Here is a 19,886-nt window from a genome sequence, read left to right on the forward strand (position 1 = left end):
TTGCTTTTTATTGTCTTTTATTGTCATAACTTTGATTGTCCAAATTGTTATTGTCCTAATTTTTATTACTGTTTTCATTACTAAACTCATTAAACTTTTAAACTCATTCATTAAACTTCTAAAATTTTAACACAAGTGGTCAGTGAGAGTCCCTCAGATGTGGTCAGTGAGGTCAGTGAGGGTCCCTTGGATGTGATCAGTGAGGGTCACTTGGATGTGGTCAGTGGTCAGTGGTCAGTGAGGGTCCCAGATGGGGTCAGTGGTCATTGAGGGTCCCAGATGGGGTCAGTGGTCAGTAGTCATTGGTCAGTGAGGTCAGTGAGGGTCTCAGATGGGGTCAGTGGTCAGTGAGGGTCCCTTGGATGTGGTCAGTGTTCAGTGAGGGTCCCTCAGATGGGGTTCACTGGTCAGTGAGAGTCTCAGATAAGGTGCAGTGGTCAATAGTCATTGGTCAGTGAGGTCAGTGAGGGTCCCAGATGGGGTCAGTGGTCAGTGAGGGTCCCTTGGATGGGGTGCAGTGGTCAGTGAGGGTCTCTGGGGTGGGGTTCACCGGTCAGTGAGGGTCTCAGATGTGGTCAGTGAGGGTCTCAGATAAGGTGCAGTGGTCAGTGAGGTCAGTGAGGGTCCCAGATGGGGTCAGTGGTCAGTGGTCAGCTGCAGGTCAGTGGTCAGTGAAGGTCCCTGGGGTGGGGTTCAGTGGTCAGTGAGGTCAGTGAGGGTCTCTCAGATGTGGTCAGTGGTCAGAGGTCAGTGGTCAGTGCTGGTGTTGGGGTCTCTGGTGTCACCCAGGTCTCTGTGGGGTCTCCTCTGGCACCAAGCCCAGCTGACCCTCAGGGAGGTGACAGTGACCCAGGGTGGGGACTGAGGGTGGCACCCGAGGGTCACTCAGTGCTCACTGAGGGTGGCACCCCGAGGGTCACTGTCCCCAAGGGCCACTCAGTGCTCACTGTCCCGTGAGGGTGGCACCCCGAGGGTCACTCAGTGCTGTCCCCTCACTGGGGGGGACACCCTGAGGGTCACTCAGGGCTCACTGTCCCTGAGGGTCACTCAGTGCTCACTGTCCCCTCACTGAGGGTGGCACCTCGAAAGTCACCCAGTGCTCACTGAGGGTGGCACCCCAAGGGTCACTCAGTGCTCACTGTCCCCAAGGGTCACTCAGTGCTCACTGTCCCCGAGGGTCACTCAGTGCTGTCCCTTCACTGAGGGTGGCACTGAAGCCCCAAAACAGATAGCCTTCAAGAAATAATGAGTTAAAACATAGAATGTGAGGCATTTGAAGAAAGCATAGCATTTAGGAAACACCTAGAGCAATAAATCGGCTAAAGTATGAAACACAATGACAAGAAAGAGAGATAGGGGTAGGGAACTGATGGGCTAAGCATGTTAAGAGCCAACAATGTCAAACTGACCCTAAGAACTTTGCCAAGCCATAGAGATCAAGCCAAGTACACCGGGAATTGGCCAAATTAGGAAAGAAGTTCAAAAGTTTAAGGAGGAAGACTCATCAGGAGACCCCAGCCCATGATGAAGGCAACCGGAACGACCACCAAGATGATCCTCAAAAGAGGTGTCCCCGCCCACGCTCCGCCTACACCACGCCCCATATGAATATTCATGCAAAGATATGATTATGTATATGATCTGATGTAATCATATATCCAAAATGTATAAAAGGCCTGGTTTTGTTACAGAAAACTTAGAAATCCATTTTGTGATTTGTCCGACGCGTCGCAACAAAATACCTCCTGCTTATTTGACTTAAGCTGAGTCTCTTAAGCAGTTATTCTCGCCTTTTGGGGCAAAATTCGGCATCAGCACCCTCAGGGTCACTCAGTGGTCACTGTCACCCAGGGTCACTCAGAGGTTACTGTCCCCTCACTGAGGGTGGCAGCCGGGGGTCACCCTGAGGGTCACTGTCCCTAAGAGTCACTCAGTGCTCACTGTCCCCTCATTGAGGGTGGCACCCAAGGGTCACTCAGTGCTCACTGTCCCCTCATTGAGGGTGGCACCCAAGGGTCACTCAGTGCTCACTGTCCCCTCATTGAGGGTGGCACCCAAGGGTCACTCAGTGCTCACTGTCCCCTGACTGAGAGTGGCACCCAAGGGTCACTCAGTGCTCACTGTCCCCTCACTGAGGGTGGCACCCAAGGGTCACTCACTGGTCACTGTCCCCTCACTGAGGGTGGCACCGGAGGGTCACTCAGTGGTCACTGTCCCCTCATTGAGAGTGGCACCCGAGGGTCACTCACTGGTCACTGTCCCCTCATTGAGAGTGGCACCCGAGGGTCACTCAGTGGTCACTGTCCCCTGACTGAGAGTGGCACCCGAGGGTCACTCAGTGGTCACTGTCCCCTCATTGAGAGTGGCACCCGAGGGTCACTCAGTGGTCACTGTCCCCCTCACTGAGGGTGGCACCGGAGGGTCACTCAGTGGTCACTGTCCCCTGACTGAGAGTGGCACCCGAAAGTCACCCAGTGCTCACTGAGGGTGGCACCCCAAGGGTCACTGCCCCTCACTGAGGGTGGCACCCGAGGGTCACTCAGTGCTCCCCGAGGGTCACTCACTGTCCCTGTCACCAAATGTCACTTTCCCCTCTGCCTCTGACCATTCCTGACCCCCCCCGGGTTTCGGGGCTCCAATTCCTGCAGGACAGAGCTGGCACAGGGGGGCAGTGCTGGGGTGGGGCAGCACAAAATGAGGGAAATTCAGAATTCCTGGAGGGAAAGGACGAGATTCCCACAGCTCCTTGGGCACTGCGGGGTCTCCCCGTCCCAGCCCCACCAGTCTGACCAGTTCTGAGTGGGGAGGGCACTGGTGTGCAGGGAAGGCTCCCAGGTTACCCCAGGATTTGGGGTGGTCCCTCCACCAATGCCAGAATTTCACCCCACAGCTGCCAGAACAGAAAATGAGTTGGGAATTCAATCAACCCTCAGCTGATTTTTCCTTTTCCTGCTCTTCAATAACCTGAGCTGAATTTTCCCTTTTCTAGGACCTGATTGAGCTGTGTGGGACCAATGAGACTTTTAACTGTCCCCAAAAACACTGCCTTTATTATCAATTTAACAATTTTAGCAATTTTTATTGAGCAGCTTGTTGGGCAACTAAATATTGCTGGGATAATCTAAAGTAGATTATTTCATGTGCTGTCGGTTTGGGGGTTTTATTTTTTGCTAAGTTGATTTTATCTTTTTTTACTGGGAAAAAAAAAAAAAAGAACGGTGTGGGAAAAGCTTTTATTTTTCTCTTAGGTTAAATATACATTTATCTTATGTATAAATTTATCTCAACTAATTAAAAATCAGGGAATTGAACCAAATTAAGCCTGGGAGTTGGTACATTAATGAATATTATTATAATATCAGTTTTGCCTTGGAAGGCTTTAGATTTGGGATGATTTTTCTGAGTTTTTCAGAGTTATGGACAAGGGAATGAAATGACCTTGGAAAAACACAAGGAAATGTCCCCAGGGCCCATCCCAGACAGGACTGCAGAGGGAACAGGGATCAAACACAAGGAAATTTGTTCTCTGTTCCCACCTGGGAGGAATGAGGGATTTGTGTTTCCAAACCAGCTCTGGGTCTGCTGGGGGATAAAACTTGGAGATGAAAGAAACCATGGGAAGGATTCCACTGATGGATGAATGGAAAAAAATAAACTTTTACAAATAAACTTTGGGTTTGCTGATAAATGGAAATTAGACGTTGAAATAAAATGTCTGATGAATGAAGTTGGAATATTGAGAGATGAAAAAGAAACAGTGGGGAAGAAAACCCCCTAAATTCATAAGAATTAAAAATTAAAAGGGCAGGGTTGTACATTAGAGAGGAATCTTAGGGATCAGGAGTTCTGGGGAGTCTGAACCTCTCAGGCACCTCAGAAATGGGAAAAAAAATCCCCTCATTTCCCTAAGAATTAAAAATTAAAGGGCAGGCTTATACATTAGAGGGGAATCTTTGGTATTTTGGGGAGTCTGTACCTCTAAAGTACCTCAGAAATGGGAAAAAACCCCTCATTTCCCTAAGAATTAAAAATTTAAGTGCAGGGCTATACATGAAAGGGGAATCTTTGGTATCAGGAGTTCTGGGGAGTCTGAACCTCCAAAGCACCTCAGAAATGGGAAAAAACCCCCTCAATTCTCTAAGAACTAAAAATTAAAAGGGAAGGTTATACATTAGAGAGGAATCTTTGGTATTTTGGGGAGTCTGTACCTCTCAAGTACCTCAGAAATGGGGAAAAAGAGGAAAATTGGGATAAAAAGGAGGCTGCATCCTCCAAAAATCCCAGGGAATGCCCCATGGCCTGTGCCTTTATTTGAATAAAGCAAAAGGATTCCTCTGGCTCCTCTTTGGACACAACCTCTGGTGTTTATAGATTATTTTTTCCTGAACCACTCACAAACCTGCACTGGAAACGATAAAACTTTCCTAACAACTGTCCTAATGAATTGTTTTAATTAAGTTTTCCAGCAGTGCAGCAAGGTTTATCACTAAATGGGATTTTGGGAACCCAGTTTGGGGAAGCGGCCGAGCCTTGGAGCTGTGCTGGAAAACATAAAAAAAAAAAAAAATGGTTTTCAGCAAACAAAGCCTGGGACAGGGAGATGTTTTTGCTGGGATTGGACGCGAGGAATGCAGGATTTATGGAGCACAAGGACATTCTGCAGAGCCCAGAGATAAAGGAGAGACACGGGCAGCCCACAGCTGTGCTGGAACCCTCCCTGGCTGGGAAAAAGGCAGTAAAGAGACTGAAAATGGGAATGAAACAGCACGAGAAAAGAAATCAATGATCAATAGAGGATGAACTGCTAATTAATGACAATTCTGTAATTTTTAGCCAATGGGCATGAATTTTTTTTTTGTTGGCTAAAATGTAGGAATGGTGAAAAGCTTTGGAAGTGTGTGGTGAGCAGAGCAAGCTGAAGAAGTTTAAAATTAAAAAGGATTCCACTGATTGATGAATGGAAAAAGAGATTTGCTTTCACAAATAAACTTCAGGCTTGCTGATAAATGAAACTGGGTATTGAAAGATAAAAAAAACAATGGGGAAAACCCCTAAATTACCAATGTTCCAAGGAGGGACCCCAGGCTCTCAGTTTTCCTGTTTTGGGGCTCAGGGTGAGTGGGAATTGCCATTGCTCCCTGGTTTTAGAGGCTCCTGCAGCTCTGGGGCATCTCCCATCCTCTACCCTTCCTCCTCTCCTTCCTCCTCCTCTCCCCTGGTGAAAATCACCCCACCCAGCGTTATAGATACACACTGTAATAATGGCATTTTGCAAATATTCAAACGGGTTTTATGTGTGGGATGTTGAAATAACTTTTCTATAAAGATATAGTTTGTGTCTCTGTTGCTAATTAAGCTCAGTGAAATATCTGATATAGATACATAGTATAATATTGGCTTTCTGCAAATATTGAAATGGATTGTTTATTTGTGGTGTTAAAGCAACTTTGTTATATAGTTTGTGTTTCTGTTGCTAATTAAGGTCAGTGCAATAGCTGATATAGATACACACTATAATTTTGGCTTTTTGCAAATATTAAAATGCATTGTATATGTGTTAAAGTAACTTTGTTGTAAAGATATAGTTTGTATTTCTGGTGTTAATTAAGCTCAGTGAAATAGCTGATATCGATACATATAATATTGGCTTTTTGCAAATATTGAAAGGGATTCTCTATGTGTGGTGTTAAAGTAACTTTGTTATATAGTTTGTATTTGTTAATTGGGTGCAATAGCTGATATAGATACATATCATAATATTTGCTTTGGCAAATATTAAATAAATTTTATATGTGGCTGTGCAGTTTTTGGAGTCTCTCTTATAGTAACTTTGTTATAAAGATATAATTTGTATTTGTTAATTAAGCTCAGTGAAATAGCTGATATAGATACTCATTATAATACTGGCTTTTTGCAAATATTTAAATGGATTGTATATATGTGGTGTTAAAGTAATTTTGTTAATAAAGATAGAGTTTGTTAACTAAGCTCAGTGCAATAGCTGATATGGATACACATTATAATACTGGCTTTTTGCAAATATTAAATGGATTTTATACGTGTTAAAGTAACTTTGTTATAAAGATATAGTTTGTATTTGTTAATTAACCTCAGTGCAATAGCTGATATAGATACACATTATAATTTGGCTTTTTGTAAATATTAAAATGGATTTTATATGTGGCTGTGCAGGTTTTGGAGTCTGTTAAAGTAACTTTGTTATAAAGATATAATTTGTATTTGTTAATAAAGTTCAGTGCAATAGCTGATACAGATACACATTATAATACTGGCTTTTTGTAAACATTAAATTGAATTTTATATGTGTTGTGTTAAAGTAACTTTGTTATATAGTTTGTATGTCTGGTGTTACATAAGCTCAGTGCAATAGCTGATATAGATACACACTATAATATTGGCTTTTTGCAAATATTAAATGGATTTTATATGTGGAAAGTTAAAATAACTTTGTTATAAAGATATAATTTTTATTTCTGTTATTATTAAGCTTAGACATAGTAGTGCAAAGGCTGATATCAGTGTGCTTGTGTTAAATGCCTGTTTGGATGGGATAACACCCAATGCACACAGGATGAGCACACCTGTACACGTGAGGACACACAATGAGCACACCTGTACACACAGGGACAGTCAATGAGCACACCTGTACACACAATGAGCACACCTGTGCACATGGGGACACACAATGAGCACACCTGTGCACAAGGACACACAATGAGCACACCTGTACACACAGGAACACACAATGAGCACACCTGTACACACAATGAGCACACCTGTGCACGTGAGGACACACAATGAGCACACCTGTACACAAGGACACACAATGAGCACACCTGTGCACACAATGAGCACACCTGTACACACAGGGACACACAATGAGCACACCTGTGCACATGAGGACACACAATGAGCACACCTGTGCACGTGAGGACACACAATGAGCACACCTGTGCACACAATGAGCACACCTGTGCACGTGAGGACACACAATGAGCACACCTGTGCACACAATGAGCACACCTGTACACAAGGACGCACAATGAGCACACCTGTACACAAGGACGCACAATGAGCACACCTGTACACACAATGAGCACACCTGTACACACAATGAGCACACCTGTGCACAAGGACACACAATGAGCACACCTGTGCACACCTGTACACACAATGAGCACACCTGTACACGTGAGGACACACAAGGAGCACACCTGTACACACAGGGACACACAATGAGCACACCTGTACACGTGAGGACACACAAGGAGCACACCTGTGCACACAATGAGCACACCTGTACACAAGGACACACAATGAGCACACCTGTACACACAATGAGCACACCTGTACACAAGGACACACAATGAGCACACCTGTGCACACAATGAGCACACCTGTACACACAATGAGCACACCTGTACACACAGGGACACACAATGAGCACACCTGTACACACAATGAGCACACCTGTACACACAGGGGCACACAATGAGCACACCTGTACACAAGGACACACAATGAGCACACCTGTGCACAAGGACACACAATGAGCACACCTGTGCACACAATGAGTACACCTGTACACACAGGGGCACACAATGAGCACACCTGTGCACGTAAGGACACACAATGAGCACACCTGTACACACAATGAGCACACCTGTACACACAGGGACACACAATGAGCACACCTGTACACGTGAGGACACACAATGAGCACACCTGTACACACAGGGACACACAATGGGCACACCTGTGCACATGGGGACACACAATGAGCACACCTGTACAGATCTGCCAACCACCAGCACTGTGAAAAGTGCATATTGGATGGCTCTAAATAGATATTTGTATATTTGTATATTTGTATATTCGTATATTTGTATATTTGTATATTTGTATATTTGTACATACTGCATGCATTATGTTGTATTGATTAGTGGTGCTGTATTAGCATTTTAATAGGATGGTAAATGTAATTTTGTAGTTGAAATGTCACTTCTGTAGCTAAAATATAAACTATGTATGTGGGATATTTTTTTAAAGAAAAGAATGAGGTACTCCCACTGAGATAGCAGCCACAGGACACCTGAATCTTTCAGAGAAAGAGAATTTATTGCCCCATTACCAGGAGAAATCAAATTCTTCCTGCCTCGTTCAGCCCTGAAGAGCCATCAGGTTTCAGAGAAAGCAGCTGACGCTGCCCAGACAGAATCCTGTGTTTGGATGGAATTTATGCATCATGGATGAGGTGTATGAATATGCAACAGGCTGTTGCTTTACGGGTTAATCCTCTGCTAACGTGGGTCCTTTTTGGGCTTATTTTGCCCAGAAAAGGTACCCGGACTGTCCGTAACTCTTTGTTTCTATTGTCTCATATCACGCATGTCAGTGTCCTAATCCAAATCGTCCAAATTTTTATTACTCTAATTATGTTGCTGTTTTTATAACCATTTTATTATCATTAAACTTTTAAAATTTTAAAAACAAGTGATTGGCGTTTCTCACAGCGCTCACCCCTGAAGGCAGCGAGGGCCAGGCCCAGAACTGGAGGTGACAAAGAGAAGGAGCCAAAACCAAGCCAAGAAACAGCCGGAGCTAAAAGGCGACCCCGAGGAGGGGCCATGCAAAACAGGTCGTGAATATGCAAAGTAGTCATGAATATGCATACGAAGCTATGAATATGCAAAGAATGATGTAAGGGAAAAGGTATTTAAGGGGTGTCCCTGAAGATAACAGTGCGGGCTTGGCTGATGCCATAACAACCTCTGCCCTGTGGCCCTTATCTCCTATCGTCCTTTATTAAACTTTTTACATTTTATCAGGAGAGTGAATGCGCTTTTCACATGAACTTTGCTCTATAGTCCTTGTCTCCTATTGTCTCCGATTGTCCTTTACTGAACTTTTTACACGTTCACAGGACACTGACCGTGGTTTTTTACATAACCTTTGCTCTGCTCTCTTTGTCTCCTATTGTTTTTTATTAAACTTTTTTACATTTTCACAGGACAGTGAATGTGTTTTTCACACCACCTTTGCTCTGTGGTTCTTTTTCTCCTATGGTCCTTTATAAAACTTTTAAATTTTCACATGAAAGTGACTGTATTTTTCACACCTTTGCTCTATGGTCCTTGTCTCCTATTGTCTCCTATTGCCCTTTACTAAACTTTTTAAACGTTCACAGGACACTGAACGTGTTTTTCACATAACTTTTGATCTGTGGTCCTTGTCTACTACTGTCCTTTATAAAACTTTAAAATTGTCACATGAGAGTGACTGTGTTTTTCCACCTCTGCTCTACAGTCCTTGTCTCCTATCATCCTTTACTAAACTTTTTACATGTTCACAAGAGAGTGACCGTGTTTTTCACATAACCTTCGCTCTGTTCTCTTTGTGCCCTATTGTTCTTTATTAAACTTTTTACACTTTCACAGGACAATGAACCTGTTTTTCACATCACCTTGCTCTGTGGTCCTTGTCTCCTATTGTCCTTTACCAAACTTTTAAATTTTCACAGGACACTGACTGTGTTTTTCACAACTTTGCTCTGTGGTCCTTGTCTCTCATTGTCCTTTATTAAACTGGGGATTAATTAATGATTTATTAAACCTGGCTGTTCCACCTGAGCCTGTATGAACCCATCGAGCTGGTACCCCAAAACCTGCAGCACCCCAAACCTGCAGCCCCCAAAACCTGCAGCACCCCCAAACCTGCAGTACCCCAAAACCTGCAGCCCCCCAAAACCTGCAGCCCCCAAAACCTGCAGCACCCCAAACCTGCAGCCCCCCAAACCTGCAGCCCCCAAACCTGCAGCCCCCAAAACCTGCAGTACCCCAAACCTGCAGCACCCCAAAACCTGCAGCCCCCCAAACCTGCAGCACCCCAAATCCTGCAGCCCCCAAAACCTGCAGCACCCCAAAACCTGCAGTACCCCAAACCTGCAGCACCCCCAAACCTGCAGCACCCCAAACCTGCAGCCCCCAAAACCTGCAGCACCCCAAACCTGCAGCACCCCAAAACCTGCAGCCCCCAAGACCTGCAGCACCCCCAAACCTGCAGCACCCCAAACCTGCAGCCCCCAAAACCTGCACCACCCCCAAAACCTGCAGCACCCCAAAACCTGCAGCACCCAAAACCTGCAGCCCCCAAGACCTGCAGCACCCCAAACCTGCAGCACCCCAAACCTGCAGCCCCCAAAACCTGCAGCCCCCAAAACCTGCAGCACCCCAAAACACAGCGGGTATCCCCCCCACCTGCATCACCCCCACACCCACAGCACCCCAAAACGGTACCCCACATCTGCAGAGTGTTCCCTCCAGCCCCACAGGCGGGGTGCAGGGCCAGGTGAGCCCCCCAAATCTCCTGCAGGTGTTCCAGCCCATCCCAGGGCACACAGGGAGGGGGGTCACACCCACAGCCGGTTTTGGGGTCCCAGCCCTGGCCTGGTTTGGGGGGGGGACCCAACCCCGGCCGGTTTTGGGGTCCCAGCCATGGCCAGTTTTGGAGTCTCACCCCCAGCCCCGTTTTGGGGTGGAGGTCTTACCCCTCGGGCCGGTTTTGGGGTCCCCCTCCCCGGCCTGGTTTTGGGGTGGGTGCCCCTCTCCAGCCCGGTTTTGGGGTCCCACCCCCAGCCCGATTTCAGGGTCCCACCCATGGCCACTTTTGGGGTCCCATCTCCAGCCCAGTTTTGGGGTGGTGGTCCCAGTCCAGGCGTGGTTTTGGGGTGCCCCTCTCCAGCCCTGTTTTGGGGTCCCACCCCAGCTTGGTTTTGAGGTCCCCCTCCCCGGCCTGGTTTTGGGGTGGGTGTCCCAATCCAGGCCCGGTTTGGGGTCCCATCCCCGGCCAGTTTTGGGGTCTTACCCCCCAGCCCAGTTCTGGGGTGGGGGTCCCAGTCCAGGCCTGGTTTTGGGGTCTCACCCCTCAGCCCGGTTTTGGGGTCCCCCTCTCCAGCCCGGTTTTGGGGTTCCAGTCCCATTTTAGGGTCCCAGCCCGGGCCAGTTTTGAGGTCCCACCCCGTTTTGGGGTCCCAGCTAATTTTGGGGTCCCAGCCCCATTTTGGGGTTCCAGCCCCATTTTGGGGTTCCAGCCCGGTTTTGGGGTCCCAGCCTGGTTTTGAGGTCCCAGCCCAGCCCCGTTTTGGGCTCCCAGCCCAGCCCCGTTTTGGGGTTCCAGCCCCATTTTGGGGTTCCAGCCCGTTTTGGGCTCCCAGCCCAGTTTTGGGGTCCCAGCCCAGTTTTGCGGTCCCAGCCCAGTTTTGGGGTCCCAGCCCCGTTTTGGGGTCCGTACCTGCTCGTTGACCGTCAGCAGGGCCTCCTGGGGCTGCCCCGGGCACGGCTCCATGGTGGCCTGGCACAGGTGGGGAGGGTCACACCTGCCACATGCTGCGTGAGGGGACAACGAGGGGCTGTCACCAACCTGGGGGTCCCCGGGAGGATTTGGGGTTCTGGGATTCCTCTCACCCCCTTTGAAACCCTAAAAACCCGGGATGGGCCAGGTGAAATCACCTCTCTGGAGCCCACAGAGGTCCCCAAATCTCCAGGTGACACCTGGCTGTCCCCCCAAGCCCATGGTGGACCCTGAGGGGACTCAAACTGTTGGGGACACTTCTTCAGCAGGTGACAGGGAGGGTCATGGGATGGGTGGGCTCTGGATTCACCCCCAGGTGGGTTCACCTGCCCCACAGAGCTGCCAGGATTGGGGGGAACACCCCAAAGTCCTGGGGCAGCTTCTTCCTCCTCCCGAGGCTGGAAAAGGTGGGGAGAGGTGGAAAAGGTGGGAAAAGGTGGCAAAGCTGCTCCTCGCTGTCCCAGGTGGGCCCATCCCCTCCTCTGCCCCCACTCCTGTCAGACAGGGAAGGGAAAAGGGAAAAGGGGGAATGGGAGGGGGAAGGAAGGGAATCCCACGGATTTTGGGGGTCCCAGGTACTCACCCACTGCTCGTTCTGGGGTGAGGGACCCTCCCTCTGCACACGGGGCTGGATGGCGCTCCTGCCCCCCGTCCTGGGCTGGGGGCGCCTGGGGACTCCCAGGTTTCAGGGTTCCCAGGGTTTCAGGGTTCCCAGGTTTTAGGGTTCCCGAGGTTTTGGGGTTCCCGAGGTTTCAGAGCTCCCGGGGTTTCAGGGTTCCCAGGGTTTCAGGGCTCCGGCTTTCTGCTGTCCTGGCTGCAGCTCTCAGGAAATCTGGGTTCTGGCTCTCCGGGTTTTGGGGTCTCTGCGCTCCGACTTTCCAGGATTTGGGGTCTCTGGGCTCTGGGTTTTAGGGTCTCTGGGCTCCAGCTCTCTGGGTTTTGGGGTCTCCAGGCCCTGGCTCTCCGGTTTTGGGGTCTCTGGCTCTCTGGGTTTTAGGGTCTCTGGGCTCCGGCTCTCCTGCTTTTGGAGTCTCTGGGCTATGGCTCTCTGGTTTTGGGGTGTCTGTTCTCCAGCTCCTCAGGATTTGGGATCTCTGGTTCTCTGGTTTTTGGGGTCTCTGGGCTCTGGCTCTTGGGGTCTCTGGGCTCAAACTCTGCAGGATTTGGGGTCTCTGGGCTCCAACTCTGCAGGATTTGGGGTCTCTGGGCTCTGGCTGTGCAGGTTTTGGGGTCACTGGGCTCCGGATTTTGGGGTTGCTGGGCTCTGGCTCTCTGGGTTTTGGGGTGCCTGGGCTCTGGGTTTCCGGGTTCTGGGGTCCCTGGGCTCCGACTCTGCAGGATTTGGGGTCTCTGGGCTCCGGTTTTTGGGATGTCTGTGCTCCGGCTGTGCAGGTTTTGGGGTCTCTGGGCTCTGGCTCTGGTTTTCAGACCTCTGTTCTCTGGCTCTGCAGGATTTGGGGTCTCTGGGCTCCAGCTCTCTGGGTTTTGGGGTCTCTGGGCTCCGGCTGTGCAGGTTTTGGGGTCTTTGTGCTCTGGCTTTCTGGTTTTGGGGTCTCTGGGCTCCGGTTCTGTAGGATTTGGGGTCTCTAGGTTCCGGCTCTCAGGGTTTCAGGGTCTCTGGGCTCCGGCTTTCTGTTTTTGGGGTCTCCAGGCTCCGGCTCTGCAGAATTCGGGGTCTCCAGGCTCCGGCTCTCTGGGTTTTGGGGTCTCTGGGCTCCGGTTGTGCAGGTTTTTTAGGGTCTCTGGGCTCTGGCTCTCTGGGTTTTGGGGTCTCTGGGCTCCGTTTTTTGGGGTCTCTGGCTCCGGCTCTCTGGGGTTCTGCCCCTCCTGGTTTTTTGGCTCCTCCGAGTCCTGGGGTGCCTGGCTGTGGCCTGGAGGAACACAAAACATTGGAGATGTTCCCGTGCCGAGCTCTGGCTGCTCCCGTGCTCCCCAAAAACGTGGGAGCCCCAGGATCCCCCGCTAAAGATCCCCCCAAAAAGGAGGAATTTGGGAAAGGTGACTCAGGAGAAACAGAAAAGTTTCAAGGAGAAATCCTTGGATTTCTCGCTGCTGCTGCTGCTGCTGCTGGGAGGACACACAAATAACCCGGGAGAGAAGAGTAATTAACGAGCCAATTAATGAGACATTTGTGATTCCAGGCTGGATGCAGGTGGGCATCCAGCTCCAGATCCCTTCCCCATCACACATCCCGATTTTCACACTTTTTGGGGCATTTTTTGGCATTTAATGTGACAAATCATTTATGCAGATGGTGGTGAGGGCAGGCAGGGAGGAGGAGCCATGGAGCAACAGATGGAGGGAAGGCATAAAATGCATAAAATATTAATAAAAATATTAAAAAATAAAGAAAGAGGGGAAAAAAGGTGAGAGAAGGATATTTAGGATGCTCCCAGTCTCCATGTGGATTTAATTTCCATGTTAATTAGGTGTTGATGAGGCAGAGAAGGGTCCAAAAGTTGGACCCATCATTATTAAATTTTGGGTGTAATCTTCTTCTTCTTCTAATTATCATTATCATTACTATCATTATTATCATTATTATTATTATCATTATTATGTTTTGGTGTTCAATAATAACAATAACAATGATAATAACTATAATAATTAAAATAATAAAAACAAATAACGACAAACTCAAAACATGATAATAATAAAAATAAAAATAAAAACCAAAATAATAACAAACCCAAAACATGATAATGATGATGATAATAATAGCAAAACAAAACATAATAATGATAATAACAACAATAACAATAATGAAATAATGTAAACCCAAAACATTATAATGATTATTATAATGATGATAATGATGCTAATGATGATAATGATAATAATAGTAAAACAAAACATAATAGTGAAAAAAATAAATAATAATAATGGAATAATAAACCCCAAACATAATAATTATAATGATAATAATAAAATAAAATTAATAAAACCAAATAATAATAAACACAAACATAATAATAACAACAATAACAATAACAATAACAATAATAATTAGTGAATAATAATAATAGTGATTAATAAGAATAAAACTAAAACAGGGGACAGGATCCTGACCCCAAAAGAAAGCTGCAGCATTTCTGGAGCCCCTGGCAGCGGGAGCAGCCTGCAGTGCTGTCACTGTGATATTTTATGAAAATCCTTTCACTGGGATTTTCTCCTGAGAAACCTCAGAAAAGAAATGTAAACAAGAATTATCTGATTGCTTGGAATGTGGTCTGGAGATGGTTTAGCAACAGGTGAATCTTTGATTGGTCCCATGTGAATTGTTTTTATTTGATGACCAATCATGATCCAGCTATGTCGAGGCTCTGAGTAGTCACAAGTTTTTATTATTCATTCTTTTAAAGCCTTCTGATGTCTCCTTTCTCTTTCTTTTAATATATTTATTTTTTTACTGTATATATATATATGATTTATAGAACATATATTATTTATTGCCATCATATATTATTTATCATATATAATTCATTTTTAATTATATATCATATATTATTTATATAATATATAATATATGATTTATATATAATATATTATTTATATTATATTATATTATATTATATTATATTATATTATATTATATTATATTATATTATATTATACTATATTATATTATATTATACTATATTACATTAAATTACATTATATATCATACAATATTTATATAATATATAATATATTATTTATATATAACAAATTATTTCTTATTTAATGATATATATTTAATATAATACATATAATAAAATAATAAATCAGCCTCCTGAAACATGGAGTGAAGATTCTCATCCCTCCCCTGGTCCTGGGGCCCCCCAAACACAACCCCACAGGGGCACCCCAGAGTTTCCATTCCCAGGATTGCCATCCCTGCCAAGCCAGGGCAGAGTTTGGTGCCCCCATACAGAACCTGGAGGGCGATGCCAGGGCCTGAGTGCCCCCGAGGGCACGGGACAGCCTGGGGGGCAGCACAGGGGTGGGGGCATGAGAACCCCTGGGCCTGCAACCCATGGGGTCAATGGGATCGATGGGATCGATGGGATGGGAATAATGGGATCGATGGGATCAATGGGATCGATGGGATCGATGGGATGGGATCAATGGGATCGATGGGATCAATGGGATCGATGGGATCGATGGGATGGGATCAATGGGATCGATGGTATCAATGGGATCGATGGGATCGATGGGATGGGATCAATGGGATCGATGGGATCAATGGGATCAATGGGATCGATGGGATGGGATCAATGGGTTGGGATCAGTGGGATCAATGGGATCAATGGGATCGATGGGATCAATTGGATGGGATCAATGGGATCAATGGGATTGGGTCAATATGATCAACAAGATCAATGGGATCAAGGGGATTCGATCAACAGGATCAGCAGGATCAATGGGATCAGTGGGAGGGGATCAATGGGATCAGTGGAATCGATGGGATGGGATGGGATCAATGGGATCGATGGGATCAATGGGATGGGATGCGATCAATGGGATCAATGGGAAGGGATGAATGGAATGTGATGGGATCAATGGGACAGCAAGTGATCAATGGGATCAATGAGATGGGATGGGATCAATGGGATTGATGGGATCAATAGGATAAACAGGATCAATGGGATGGGATCAGTGGGATCAATGGGATCGGTGGGATTGATGGGATGGGATCAATGGGATCAACAGGATGAGATTGGATCAATGGGATCAATAGAATCAATGGGATCGATGGGATGGGATGAATGGGATGGGATCAACGAGACAGGATCAATGAGACAGGATCAATAGGATCAATGGGATCGATAGGATAGATGGGATGGGATTGATGGGATACTATCAACAGGATCAACAGGATTAATTGGGTGGGATAAATGGGATGAAATGGGATCAATGGGATCAATGGGATGGGATCAATAAGATCAACAGGATCCATGGGATAGCATCAATAGGATCAATGGGATGGGACTGGATCAATGGGATGCTATCAATGGGATCAACAGGATCAATGTAATCAGTGGGATGGGATCAACGGGATCAACGGGATCAATGGGATCAATGGGATCAATGGGATCAATGGGATCAATGGGATCAATGGGATGAGGGGTCAGTGCTGTGCCCCACTGTCCCTTTGGGGGGCTCGTGTGGGGTGCAGGGGTTCAAGCACAAGAGTCACCCTGGGATGGCCACGGATGGAGGGGTTGAGGACAGGTAGGACAGGTTTGGGGGGGCACAGGACAACCCAGCCCCAACCCTTCACCCCCAAAGTGAGGACCCCCATGGCCCCCATCCCTGTGCAGCTCCCAGGGAAGGTTCCCCCACCCCAAAACCACCAAAGGAGGGGCTCAGGGTGGCTGTGGGGCAATGCCCCCTCTATGGGGTGCTCAGTCCCCCCAAACTCTCACAGTCCCCCCCCACTGTTCTGCAGCACCCCAAAATGTCCTTGGACCCCCCCCCATACCTCGGTACCCCCCTGTAATTCCCCTGCCTTGCCTTTCCCCCCCAAATCCCCTCTGGGGTTCCCAACAGGACCCCGATAACGTCCTGCCCCCCTCTGCCCTGTTTCTCTTCTCCTGTACCCCAAAACTCAGCCCCGAACTCCTCTTGCTCCCCCCAGCTGGGCATTCACACCCCCTTCCCTGTCCCGGGGGTCTCCAGCCCCCTCCTCTCAATTTCCCTGACCCCCCCAGTTCCGGGGTGACCCTCACTAACCCAAAGCCCCCCTAAATCCTCACCACCCCCCTCTGCCCTCACTCGGAGCCTTCGTGTCCCCCCATTCTCCCCAATTCCCCCCCAGACCCCTCCAAGCCTCTCTCACCCCCAAACCGCCTTTGCCCCCCAAATCCCGGGGGCCCCTCCCCGGGCAGGACCCCAAAACTGTCCCCAACCCCTCACCCCGTTTGAGGCGTCCCAGATTGGGGATCCGGGGTTTGAGGGTCCTCTCCTGCCCCCCCCCCCCGATCCCTCTTCCCTGCCCCGGGGCTCTCCAGCCCCTCCTCCCCTTCCTGAACCCCAAAACTGAGGGGAGTCCTCAGGGACCCCCCTCACCCCCCATTTCTGTGCCCCCCAACACGTGGTGTCCCCCCAGTTTCCCCCACAAACCCAGCGCCCCCTCCAAACCCCACAGCCCCCCCAACCTGTCTTGCCCCCCCAAATCCCCCTTGGACCCGCCCACAATGTCCTGCCCCCCTCAGCGCTGCTTCTCCTCTCCAACACCCAAAAATCCACCCCAGCCCCCCAAATTCCTCATGCCCCTCTCAGGGCGGTCACCTTCGTTCCGCGCCCCCCAATTTCTGCATTACCCCCATTCACGGACCCCCCCCCCAAATTCCGGGGTGCCCCCAGGGACCCCAATTGTGCGAGGTGCACCCCGCTCCCACCTGCCCCCACTCGGAGACTTCGTGTCCCCCCGTTCTCCCCAATTCCCTCCCAGACCCCCTAAGCCTCTCTCACCCCCAAACCGCCTTTGCCCCCCAAATCCCGGTGGTCCCTCCCAGGCCAGGACCCCAAAACTGTCCCCAAACGCGCCCTGTGTCCCCAAATCCTCCTGCCCCCCCGGACATCCCCCCTTTCCCTGCCCCGGGGCTCTCCAGCCCCCCTTTCCTGCCCCCCCAATTCCGGGGTCCCCCCAGGGGTGTCCCCTAATCCGGGGTCCCCCCCGGCACCCCCCGATCCCCCCAGTCCCCACCGTGCCCCCCCCCCCCCCCCCCAGTTCCTGCGCGTCTCTCCCCAGTTCCTCCCAGTTCTCCCAGTTCCCCTCCCGGCCCCCCCGCCCCGCTCCGAGCCCCTCTGCTCCCCCAATCTCCCCTGACCCCCTTTCCCCCCCAAATCCTGCTGCCCCCCCCCTCTGTCCCCCCGTTTTCCGCCGTTTTCTCCCGTTCCCCGCCCCCCCCAGCGCTCTTTATCATAAATATATAAATTATGCTAATTACGCCATTGCATATTCACCGCGCCGGGCCCGCCGCCCCCCGCCCGCCCCGGCCCCGCACTCACCGAGCCGGGGGTCGGGGGTCCGGGGGAGCCCCGGGGGGGTCGGGGGGGTCCCCGGCGCTCTCGCCGCTCCCGCGATCGCCGCGGCGGCCACGGAGGCGGCGGCACAAAGGGGCGGGGGGCGGCGGCGGCCCCGGCAGCGCGGGCCGGCTGCGGGCCCCGGGGGGCGGTCACGGGGGGCTCGCTGCCCACGGGGGGGGTCACGGGGGGCTCGGTGCCGCCCGGGGGGTCCCGCCGGGGGAGCGGCGGCGCTGCCCGGGGTTTCGGGGCCGCTGCGTCATGAACATAATTTATGCGCAGGCCGCTGCCGCAGGCGCCGTGCCGGCCGCAGCCGCTGGGGGCGCTGCGAGCGACAGCCGGGAGCGCCGGGAGCGCCGGGAGAGGGACACGGGACAGGGACACGGGACAGGGACACGGGACAGGGACCCGGGACAGGGACCCTGGGAGAGGGACACGGGACAGGGACACGGGACAGGAACCCCGGGACAGGGACACGGGACAGGGACACGGGACAGGGACCCGGGACAGGGACACGGGATAGGGACACGGGACAGGGACCCCGGGACAGGGACTCGGGACAGGGACACGGGACAGGGACACGGGACAGGGACACCGGGACCCCCGGGACAGGGACCCCGGGACAGGGACTCGGGACAGGGACACGGGACAGGGACACGGGACAGGGACCCCGGGAGAGGGACCTGGGACAGGGACACGGGACAGGGACCCTCGAGACCCCCGGGACAGGGACCCCGGGAGAGGGACCCGGGACAGGGACACGGGACAGGGACACGGGACAGGGACCCCCGAGACCCCCAGGACAGGGACCGCGGGAGAGGGACCAGGGACAGAGACTGGGAGAGGGACCCCTGAGAGCCCCGGGACAGGGACCCCGAGAGAGGGACCAGAGACATGGACCCGGGACAGAGACCCCTGAGACTCCGAGACAGAGACCTTGGGACAGAGACCCTGGGACAGAGACCCCTGAGACCCCCGGGGCAGGGACCCGGGACAGGGAGTGCCGTCGCACAGAGCCCGGGAGCCCCGGAACCACCGGGAGCACCGGGAGAGAGACACGGGACAGGGTCCCCCGAGACCCCCGGGCGAGGAATCTGGGACAGGGACCCTGGGACAGAGACCCCGGGAGAGGGACCCGGGAGAGGAGCCCGGGACAGAGACCACGGGAGAGGGACCCCAGAGATCCCCGGGACAGGGACCCCGGGATAGAGACCCCAGAGACTCCCGGATCAGAGACCCCCGGGACAGGGACGCTGTGACCACTGGGAGACTCCCGAGTCCATCCAGAGACCCCCACTGGGATAGAGATCCCATGACCCCAGAGATCCTCGGCACAGAGACCATTCAGAGACCCCCTCACAATGGGATAGAGACCCCCGAGACCCCCCCTGGACACCCTCTGGACACCCCCGAGCCAGACGCCCCCAGAGAGACCCCAGAGCTGGAGACCCCTCCGGGAACCCCCAAAATCCAGAGGCTGCCGAGATGTCCCCGGGCCCAAAGAC

The 19,886-nt window shown here is 50.6% G+C and overlaps 1 protein-coding gene across 1 annotated transcript in view; it reads right to left on the reverse strand.

The window, feature by feature from the left end:
- Positions 1 to 19,886, reverse strand: part of POU6F1 (POU class 6 homeobox 1) — a 49,725-nt gene that overhangs the window by 24,622 nt on the left and 5,217 nt on the right. The window contains 5 exon segments of the mRNA XM_059491153.1: positions 11,311 to 11,405; positions 11,954 to 11,986; positions 11,989 to 12,032; positions 12,289 to 12,356; positions 18,367 to 18,706. Coding sequence (XP_059347136.1) covers positions 11,311 to 11,405; positions 11,954 to 11,986; positions 11,989 to 12,032; positions 12,289 to 12,356; positions 18,367 to 18,706 — 580 coding nt within the window.

Source organism: Ammospiza nelsoni, chromosome 32 (genome assembly GCF_027579445.1).
Source record: "Ammospiza nelsoni isolate bAmmNel1 chromosome 32, bAmmNel1.pri, whole genome shotgun sequence".
In the NCBI taxonomy this organism is placed as follows: domain Eukaryota; kingdom Metazoa; phylum Chordata; class Aves; order Passeriformes; family Passerellidae; genus Ammospiza; species Ammospiza nelsoni.